General features: G+C 31.6%; 1 protein-coding gene across 1 annotated transcript in view; it reads left to right on the top strand.

Moving 5' to 3' along the window:
* Positions 1-11,549, top strand: part of LOC103590853 (vacuolar protein sorting-associated protein 13B) — a gene marked incomplete at both ends in the record, with an annotated part of 498,786 nt that overhangs the window by 61,724 nt on the left and 425,513 nt on the right. Inside the window, one exon of the mRNA XM_008573178.1 lies at positions 3,050-3,284. Within this exon, the coding sequence (XP_008571400.1) occupies positions 3,050-3,284 (235 nt within the window). The remainder of the gene's footprint in view (positions 1-3,049; positions 3,285-11,549) is intronic.

Here is an 11,549-nt window from a genome sequence, read left to right as displayed (position 1 = left end):
CGGGAGTGCCGCCGCACTCCCAAGCGGTGCACTCTCCAGTGCGCCACCGGGCCGGCCCTTCTGTAGAAATTTTGCTAAATGTAATTATCACTATAGTTTCAAGTTTTAAATAAAGAGAAATATGTTATTTGGGAATAGGAAATAGTAATGCTATTTAAAAGGGCAGAAAATACGGTACAAAATTTCATAGCATTTATATATAAAGTGTTTAATATGGGCAGTGGCTGATTAAGATTTTCAGATTAATGTGTAAATGAAAACCTTAGTCTCTTCTTTTTAACTGAATTGTGACCACAGTTATAGAGCACATAAATTAGAATAATATATCTTCCAAACCTCACATGCAGGGATACAAAATAGCATATATCTTTCTAAGTAGCACATAAACTTGTACCTTCAGAAAAAAATGCATTACGATCATTTTGTTTATCAAAATAAGACTACCAAAAAATTTTTACTGGTTTACCCTCAGTATGTGATACTTAGATATGTAGCCCTTGACCTAGTAGGAATCAAAATAGAGGTGGTTCTGCTTCAAGAATTGTAATAATCCCTTCACTTTAACACATGAATGTGTTCAATATTGGCAAAAGAACACGTTGCTACCAAAACTGAAACAAGATCCTTGAAACAGAAAGGGTGTTGCCATGGAAAAATGAAGTAACACTCAGTGCAGCTGTGATGCATTAATGAATAGGATATTTTTTTAAACGATCATTTGTGTTTGGTGTGGCTCAGAGGGTCCCAGCCAGATGGTTTCCATGAACATGATCTGACCCCCGGCTTGAGGACTTCTTACTGGCAGATTACTTCATTTTCTTTCCCTTGGATTGTCAGATCCTTACATTAATGCAAAATTTACTGCTGTAGATTTATATTCAGTAATGTAAATCATTCAACATTTTACATTAAAACCACAATTTTAGACATACAGTTTAACAGTTATTTTAAAAGTGTAAAAGATTTATGCGGTAATTTTAGTATATATAATAGATATAACATAATAATTTTGAGCAGTTTGGATTATGTATGTTTTGATTTTTATTAAAGGAATCTTCACAACATCTATCAAATTTTAGAAGGTTCATCTTTTAAAATTGTTATATATTCCATACTAGTATATTGTTGATTCTTATGCATTGCTCAGGTGGTTTAAATTTGATGAAATAATTGAATAGGAGAATTTTGGAATGTTTTATGATTTTGGAGATTTTGGTACAATTTAGATTTCTTTCTAAGGACATATATATAAGTATTTGTGTATGGTGGCATATTAAACTACCTCATATTATTAAAAGCAGGTTTCAAAATAATATCAATACCTACATGAAGTGTTAAATACTGACTCTGCATAGTTTGAGACTTTAACCTGAATAAATAGAGAATATGCTCTTAATGTGCTGTTTTAAATTGTACAATGGAACATCACTAATGTATTATGTTAAATATTTAAAAACATAATTGTAACGTATCTGAGGCAATATTGACTTGTTTCAGAATAAATGTGCTGTGATTTTAAATTAACTACATAACATGCACATACATAAACTACATGATAAATGAAAGATAAAATTCTAGCAGTAATAAAATGAGCTCGTGTGCTCACTCGGGAGAGTGTGGCGCTGGTAACGCTGAGGCCACAGGTTTGGATCCTACATATGGATGGCCGGTGCGCTCACTGGCTGAGCTTGGTGCAGACCACACCATGCCAAGGGTTGCAATCCTCTTCCTGGTCCAAAAAAAAAAAAAAAAAAAAGCTCATATTTCATGAACCAATGCATTTATTTTTGCAAATTTTTATTTATATTTTTCTTCACTGAATTCAGCAGTTTGTTTATACCCAGATACGTGAAGCAAACAGATTTGCTTATTTATAGGTTGGCAAATTATTTATTATATCAAAGAATTCTGAACATGTGTAATATTTGCTCTCACTAAGGAGAGTGGCCCCATGAGAAGGGATATTACTGTATCCTTAGTTATCTTTTATAAAAAATATAGTCTCTTTCCTAATATAATTTCCTAAAATATACAAGCTTATAAAGCAAAAAATTTTTATTACCCCTTTAGATAACACTTTTGTATGCCAAATATTTTAGTTTCTATTTTCTTAACAAATAATTGAAGTATGCTGGGTTTTTGGAGCAATTTATTAACAAGATAGAGAATATTACTTTGTAAGAGCTAACTAAGAGTAATAGACTTTATATTGCTTCTGAATTAAAAGCTCTTGATGAATTCAGTTTTTGGTTTAGGCTTAGTCTTATTTTAACTTTCTAAGGACTTGTCAACTTACGTAACTTCAAAATAGAGGAGCATAAAAATTTCACATGAAATCACAATTTAGGTAATAATTTTTTTTAAAAAGGACTTATGTTCTGCTTTTTAAATCTCTGATTTTGTTATTATCATGTATCTGTTTATCTATAATAAATGTGATATATGTATACTTGAACCTTTGTATATGTATATATAAAAAGAAAAAATATGTGATATAAACATGTTATTTAATGGTTGTCTAGTGCTGTAAACTGAATGTTTTAAAAATTTTTTCTTACATATTCTTAAGTTTCCTATAACGCACATATTAACTTTTAAAAAATAAAGGTTATTTAAAAAATAAATCAAAAGTACAAATGGAAGGGCCAAATTTACATAGAAATAGCTTTTAAAAAAAAAATAAAAGCAATAAAATGCTAGTCGGTTCTAAGGCCTCTGCTGTAAAGAAAATCTAATGAACTGCAAAGGAAGGAGGATTTTCTCACCTATTTTTGCCAGCTTATTTTCTAACTCAGTCATGTTTCTTAGAAAGAACTGTGGAAGGGCAGATATATTTTCATCTAATCTCACTGGGCACTTTTGATCAAATTTATAGCAAGAAAACAATACCTTTTAAAGTATTCATTGGTTCCTTGGTAAAAATAACTCATAAAGACAAATATCAGACATTTTCTTTTTTGTCTTGCCTATGTATTCTGGTGAAGAGATTAGGTGCTTGAAGAAGTGTTTAGTCTGATCCAAATATTTTAATTCTCCTTTTATTTTCTAGCTTGAAGTGCAATCTTGTTGTGTGTTCATTCCAAATGATAGCCTGCCTTCCCCAAGTACAATTGTATCTGGTGACATTCCTGGAACAGTAAGAAGTTGGTACCATGGACAAACCAGAATGCCAGGAACGCTTGTCCTGTGTTTGCCTCAAATAAAGATTATTAGTGCTGGTCACAAGTATATGGAACCTCTGCAGGAGATTCCATTTGTCATCCCACGACCCATCCTTGAAGAAGGTACATTTAAAAAAAATTCTTCCTATGGTTAATATTTTATACTGATATTTTTAGTTTTGCTGTTTTTTTAATATGCCAATGCATACGTAAATCAGTTTCATTAAAAACTTTTTACAACCAGAGTAAATGAACTAAGTGATGACATTTATTGCTATCCATACCTTTTAATCATAGTTATATATTTATATATGTTAATGTAAGTTATCTGAAAACAATCATATGCAGCATAGTATAATCAGTAAAATGTAAACACAGGAAAAATTAACTTGGGAAGAAAGTTGGTTTTGGATATTTGCATAAGGCTGATCTAAGAATGATAAGTAGGTTGATCTTAATTTAAGCCACTTAACCTATAAATGAATATATTATAATATATATAAGTAATTGAATGAATATGTTTATATCAAGCATAATATATTTCTAGATTTGTCGTTTATTACACAAAGCAAATAATTGTGTGATAATTAGAGCCATGATTCTTTCTCCAATAAGTACTTAATTTCTTATATTGCAGTGTTTTCAGTTGGAAATTCATATGCTTTTGAACTTTGACATATTCATTTCAAAAGATATGTGAACCTAGAAAAGTGTCGAGTCACAAAGTAAATAATGTGAATCTATATTTTAATAACAATGTTCAAATTTTTGACAGTACTGAACAGGTGAACACCTTGTTCATATTATTAGGGTGTAAGTATATGAATCACGATTATTATTGAGATTACTACACATACTGTCACTGAAAAGCAGACATAGTCTATGTAATTTTTTACTTAGATTTTAATGTTGATTTCTCCTTTTTTCTGTACTGTAATTTTTATTGAAATCTAGTTTTCTTAGATTAATCAGAAGTAGGTATGATTTTATTACCAGATATTAATGTTCCTTAATAATATGAATATCATTATCATAAAATCAGAATTCTAAGAGTTTGAGGGAACTTTTTTAGAGTTCTTGTTGTGTAATCTTTGTCTTTATGCAATAATCCTTTCTCTGACATCTTAGAATTCTTTGCTATTTGCTTTTGGTTATTGGGAATTCATTATTATTACAATAGCTGTTGTGTAACATATCAAGGACATGCTAACCTCATAAAGTGAGTTGTGGAATGCTCCTTTTTTTTTAAACTTTGAAATGATTTTTGTAAGCTTAAAATTATTTGTCCCTTGAGTTTTTGGTAAAATTTAACTAATATACATAACAGCTTTCTAAGATATAATTCACATCTTAAAATTCTTTTTAAAGTATACAACTTGGTGATTTTTGATATGTTCACAGTTTTGTGCAACCATTGCCACTATAGAATTTTAGAATAATTTCATCTTCCAAAAGAGAAGTGCTGTATATTAGCAGTCACTCCAGGTTCCCCTTCTCCTCGACTCCTGGCAACTACTAATCTAGTTTATGTCTCTATGAATTTGCCTATTTTAGACATTTCATATAAATGTAATCAAACAGCATATGGTCTTTTGTGGCTGGTTTCTTTCACTTACCATAATATTTCAAGGTTAATTCATGTTGTAGCAGTCTTCATTCCTTTTTATAGCTGATTACATTCCATTTTATGGATATTATCACATTTTCTTTACACGTGCATCAGTTGATGAACACTTGGGTAGCTTCCACTTTTTGGCTTTTATGAACAATCCTGGTATGGACATTCTTTTATAGGTTTTTGCATGGACGTGTTTTAATTTCTGTTAGGTACATACCTAGGAGTGGAATTGGTGGGTCTTACGGTAACTCTATGTTTAAGCTTTTGAGGAATTGCCAGACTGTTCAAAGTGTCTGCACCGTTTTATAATCACACATCAACGTATGAGGGTTCTAATTTCTCTACTTTTTTGCCACCATTTGTTATTGTCCTTTTTTTTTATTCTGTCCATGTTAGTGGGTGTGAAGTAGTATCTCATTCTGGTTTTGTTTTGCATTTCCCTAATGACTAATGATGTTGAGCATCTTTGCATGTGCTGTTGGCCATTTGTTTATCTTCTTTAATACTTTCTTCTATTCAAGACTTTGTCTACTTTTCAGTTGGAATGACTTCTTGTAGTTGAATTATAAGAATTTTTTATATATCCTGCTTTCTATATTCTGAATATCAGACCCTTATCAGATATATGATTTGTAAATGTTTTCTCCCATTCTATGGGTTGTTTTTCACTTTTTTGGTGATTTTTTTTGTGATATATTTTTTTAATTCCAGTGTCTTCGTTCTGTATTGGAAATTATTCCCTCACTCACTCTTGTTTTCTTTTTTTTTTTTTGGTGTCTGGCCCATATGGGGATTTTAACCCATGACCTTGATATTATAAGACTGTGCTCTAACCAAGTGAGCTAACTGACCAGCTTATTCTTTTTTCATCTCAGAAATTAACATTACTTCCAAGAAGTAGACTGCAGCCCTAGAAATATTAAGATGCATGTTTTATTTATTAAATTATGTTGGAAATCAATCTATTTACCCTCTTCCTGAACAACATGCAGTTTTTAAAAAAAATACTATTAATATTATTTGTGATCGGTAAATCATAATTACATAGTTATGGGCTACAGTGTGATATTTTGATATACGTATACAATGTGGCATGATTAAATCAAGCTGATTGATATAACCATTACCTTGCTTACCTATCATTTTTTATGCTGAGACACTTGAAATTACTCTCTTATTTTGAAATATATAGTAATTACTATTGACCATGATCATCCTTCTGTGCAATAGGCTTTGCCCCTCTTCCTCTTGTCTGTGTGAAACTTTGTACCCTTTGATCAACAACTCCCCATTCCCTGCACCTTCACCCCTACCTAGCCTCTGGTAACCATCTTTCTGCTCTCTACTTCTATGAGTTTAACTTTTTTAGAGTCCGCATATAATTGAGATCATGTGGTATTTGTATTTCTGTGTCTGACTTATTTCACCTAGCATAATGTACTCCAGTTTCATCCATGTTGTTGCAAATGACACGGTTCCTTTTTAAGGCTAAATAGTATTCTGTTGAGTATATATACCACATTTTCTTTATCTGTTCATCTGTTGATGAACACTTAGGTTGTTTCAATATGTTGGCTATTGTGAACAATGCTGCAGTGAACATGGGAATGTAGATATCCCTTTGACGTATTGATTTCCACTTCCTTTGGATATATACCAATAAGAAGAATTACTGGATCATATGGTAGTTCTATTTTTAGTTTTTTGAGAAATCTTCATACTGTTCCATAATGTCTGTACTAGTTTATATTCCCACCAACAATGTATCAGAGTTCCCTTTTCTCTGCATCCTCTCCAACATTTATTTTTCGTCTCTTTGATATAAGCCATTCTAACAGGTGTGAGGTGATAACTCATTGTGGTTTTAATTTACATTTCCCAAATGATTAGTGATGCTAAACATTTTTTCATGTACCTATTGGTTGGCCATTTATATGTTTTCTTTTGAGAAATGTTTGGTCAAGTCCTTTGCTTATTTTGAAATCAGATTATTTCTTGCCATTGAGTTGTTTGAATTCCTTATATATTCTGGAGATTAATCCCTTATTAGATGTATGGTTTGCAAATATTTTCTGCCGTTCTGCAACACACAGTTTTTAAAACACTTTAATTTAATCCTCCTCTCCAGATTAACAAGTTATTATTGTCATATATTTTAATTCTTTTATTTTTTTAAACTTTATTAGATATTATTTAATAATTGTTTAAATTTGGCATGTATGTAACTAGGACAAGGGTTGGAAAACTTTTTCAGTAAAGAGCCATATAGTAAATATTTCATTTTTATCAGCTATATGGTTTCTGTTTCAACTACTTAACTGTGCTTTGTAGTGCAGAAGGAGCCATGGATAATACGTCAGTGAATCAGCATGAATCTGTTGCAGTAAATCTTTATGTACAAAATCTAATGTTTGGCCAGGTCATGTGCCACATTTGTCACCCCTATACCAGTGCCTTAGTAGTCATTCCTTCTATCTCAGATCATTTAACTTGTGTCTGAGGTACATCTTTTAGAATCTCTTTTTGTGATTGTCTGATGTAGCAAAACTCTCAATTTTGCTTGTTTGAAAATGTCTTTAATTTGCTTTTTTTGAGAGATATTTTACTGATTATACAATTTCTTGTTCATGTTTATTTTCTTCCATTCTATTAAAGATACTATTGTGCCACCTCTTGCTTTTTATTAGCCTTTTATAAGAGATCCAACTCATCTTGTGTTTCCTTGAAAGTATTTTGTCTTCTCTCTCTGGCTGCTTTAAGGATCTTCTCAGTCTTTGCTTTTCAAAGTGTTAGTGATAATGTCTTTTATGAGTTGTACAAGTTTTCAGGTATTATCTATTCAGATATTGCCTCTACTTCATTGTTTCCACACATGTTTGAAGGTACTTCAGAAGGTTCATGGAAAAATGGAAATGAAAGCTAATACTAATCCTTCCTTGAACTTTTTGATATCCTTCATATTAGGTTTATCTGCTTTTTTGCTGTATTTTTCCTTGTCACTTTATTGTTTTTTTATATTTTTTCTTTTAGGCTTTGGCCTGCATTCTGGGTAGTTTCTTTAATCTGTTTCTCCAGTTTATTAATTTTCTTTTGGTTGTGTTGAATATGCTGTTAAAGTTGTTTATTGAATTTTTTGTGTAAACTTTTATAGAAGTGTAATATATAGAAAATTGCACAAGCACAATTTTTTTTTTTTTTTTTTGGTTATCAGGTATGGGGATCTGAACCCTTGACCTTGGGGTTACAACACCATGGTCTAACTGAGCTAATCGGCTAGCATGGAAAACTGCGCAAACTTAGTGTACAGCTTTACACATCTTCATAAAGTAAACCCATACATGTTATTAGTACTGGAATCAATATTAAGAATATTCCTATCCCCAGAAGATCTTCTCTGGCTCCTTGCCTCTATTTCTTCAGAGGGAAACCATATCTTGGCATCCAAAACAATAAATTAGTTTTTCTATTATTGAACTTTGTAGCACTTTATCCCTTGACCTTGGTGTTACAACACCATGGTCTAACTGAGCTAATCGGCTAGCATGGAAAACTGCGCAAACTTAGTGTACAGCTTTACACATCTTCATAAAGTAAACCCATACATGTTATTAGTACTGGAATCAATATTAAGAATATTCCTATCCCCAGAAGATCTTCTCTGGCTCCTTGCCTCTATTTCTTCAGAGGGAAACCATATCTTGGCATCCAAAACAATAAATTAGTTTTTCTATTATTGAACTTTGTAGCACTTTATTGAATTTAAAATTTACTTATGATAGTCTTTTCATTTTGATTCTTTTTTAAAACTCCTTATTTTTAACTCATATTTTCAAGGCTTCCTTTTCTTTCTTTGTACGTGAAATATTTATTTTATATTGTTGTCTAATTCATTTAACTGTTGCCTACTATGCCTAGTATTCCTTGTATATTCCTTATTGGTTCTTTTATTTTATGGGCTTCTTAATTTCCTTGGAAATTTTTCTATAGAAATTTTTTGAAGATATCCTGAAAAATTCCTCCTATGCAAGTTTGGATTTACTTCTGATATGTTGGGGGCATTACCACTTCAGGTCCACTTGAAACTAAATTCTTGGTTATAGGTTTTTATAATACATACTAAAAATTCAAGCAGTAGCCTCTTATGAGGGCTGGCTTGTGCTTGTGAGATTTTTCTTCTGTGCTTGAGGTTTAATTATCTGGTAGTGTTTATGAGAAGGGTAATATAGAGGGGAAGACAAGATAATTTTATTTCTAGTTTACCCTCACATTATTATTGTAGCCATTTGCATGCCAGTTTTGTGTTCTATTAGCTTCTGTACTACAAATTGGTTTTAAGGTTTATCTTCAGTTAGCCTTAGTCGAGAACATGAATGCTCAATTTTAGTAGCTTTGAAGTGCCTCAAGGCATTTATTTTCTTACCTCTGAGTTTCTGCCTTCCCATAGTCCCTGGCTTTAATAATCCTTGCTATTTCTAGAAACTCTTTAATGAATTTAAGAAGATATCACTTATGTGTGTGTGATTGTAAAATAAACTATTTAAATTTTGTTCATAGTATGCAGTATATATCAATATTTTTTTAATATATGTATTATTTTTATTTGTTTTTAGCAGAAGGATCATTTAGGGCACTAAATCTATCATGTTGCTGTAAATAGAATTCCTCAGTGATGTTTTGTAAAGATGTTGTGACAATGTTATACCCCCTTTTTTCTATTGAATTTTATAAAAGTACTGATATAAACTGCCCACCATTCTTTTTCTCTTCAATACTCATTTAAAGTATCTCTTATTTCTACAAACCTCCTGCCAACTTCTACTGCTTATCCTTTCCACATGATAAATTATTTTACTTTCATTTGTTTTTCAAATACTTTACGAATGACTTAGGAACTACAGAAGTCTCCATCTTTAAAGCATACAATGTTATATTCTCTGATTTTTTCCTAGAACTGAGTTAGACAGCAACTTAGTTTATTTTGAACTTTTAAAAAAATCACATGCCAGATGGAGAGGGCTAGAATCAAATAGAAACTTCCAAAGTCTATTTTTCATATTCCCTAGGAGAATATAGAGTGACTATATAATCAACATTGAAACATAAAGTAGAAACAATTTTTTAACCATATGGCTTTTCTTATTGGCCAAACCTACCCTGAGGAAAAGAGATTATTTCAAGATTTTTAAATTCTCTTTTGGCCTTAAAAAACTATAGATTTAACTTCTTATGAATGACCATAAGTTAATCTTTTTTCTTCATTTCAAAGGGTGTTTATAAAAATATTTATGTATAACCCTTTGATACATATGAGTAAAGAGTAATTTACTCTTTGTCTTTACACTTGTGCACAGATAGAGAAAGAATCTGAGGGTCTGTTTACTTGTTTTACTAATATTCAGGCAGTCCTCCTGGTTTCAGTGTCACTCTTACGTTATTTTTTTCAAACGTATTTCAGTATTAGAACCTGTCAAGGGACTGATGGCATGCATCAGATAGCTCTTTAATGTCTTGCCCCTCTGGTCCCAGTTTCTTGCTGTTTATCTATGCATTTCCATCTTTAAAAAATTTATAAGTCTTATCTGCTGTCCCATATTCTCTCGTTTTCATAGTCCTTTTTGATTTATAATGCTTTTTCCCCCTCACTGTCATTTTGCTGGTTTCAGAATGTAGATAAATATTGTCAGTCATTCATGTTCAACCAGATAATGTCTAAATCCATACCTCCTTCCTTTTATACCCCTTTTCAGTCTGCTTAAAACTACTGTTTTAGTTGCAGCTCATTTTTGTTCAATAAATGTTTTTTTGATAAGTATAGAGGATGGACTGTGGGAGGGGGATGGGAGAAGGTAGGAAAACTGGAGACAAGGAGATACTGCAGTTGGCTACTACAGTTGTCTAGAAGGAATATGACTGTCAGAACAAGGATAGTGGTGATAAGGACAGAACAGAGAAATATTTATGAGGTTAACAAAAAATTGTCCAAACTTAGTGACTGGATTATTTATGGATAATGAAGGAGAGGAAAATGTGTAGAATAACTCTGATTCCTAACTTGGATGTTGCCTTTGTAGACATTTATGTAGGTTATATTATGGTTAAGAAAGAATAAAGGAAGGAGGTCAGTTTTGGGTGTGCAATGTGGGATGGATGAATTTAGTTTGGTACATATTGTGAAGTACTTATGGAAAGTTCAGATATATAAATCTGAGCTGCTGCAATATATGGATTCAGAGATGAAAAGAGGGATCACTATTAGAGGTACAAAATGAAAGCAGGGAAAACCATGAAAAAAAGATGAGATCATCCAAAGGCACTTATATAGTGACAAATTAAGTGGGGTCTTCATATGAGAAGAGGGGAACACTAATATTGTGAGATGAGAAGGAAAGAAATAGTCTGTGAGGGAAACTACAAATAAAAGGTCAGGTAGGAAGAGGAAAAACTGCAATAATCTTAAGGAAGAGAAACGATTGGATCATTTATAAATGTAGGAGACATGCCCAGTAAGACAAGGACTAAAAAGTATAAAGGGGATTTGACAATTTTAAGTCATTGGTTTCTCTTATCACAATACTTTCAGAGGAATGATATTAATGCAAGTTCTTGAGGACTGAATAGAAAATGAAGAGCTAATACAATAAATCTTTAGGTTTTTTTTTTTTTTTTTTTTAATCTCATATTATCTTTGAAAAGCATAATTTTTCTTGTCCCTTCCCAATTTGGATGTTTTTTTTTTTTTTTTTAATCTCATATTATCTTTGAAAAGCATA

The sequence above is a fragment of the Galeopterus variegatus genome, unplaced genomic scaffold, assembly GCF_000696425.1.
Source record: "Galeopterus variegatus unplaced genomic scaffold, G_variegatus-3.0.2 Scaffold886, whole genome shotgun sequence".
Lineage (NCBI taxonomy): Eukaryota > Metazoa > Chordata > Mammalia > Dermoptera > Cynocephalidae > Galeopterus > Galeopterus variegatus.
Note: the sequence above shows the minus strand (reverse complement) of the source record. Positions and strands in the feature narration are given on the sequence as shown.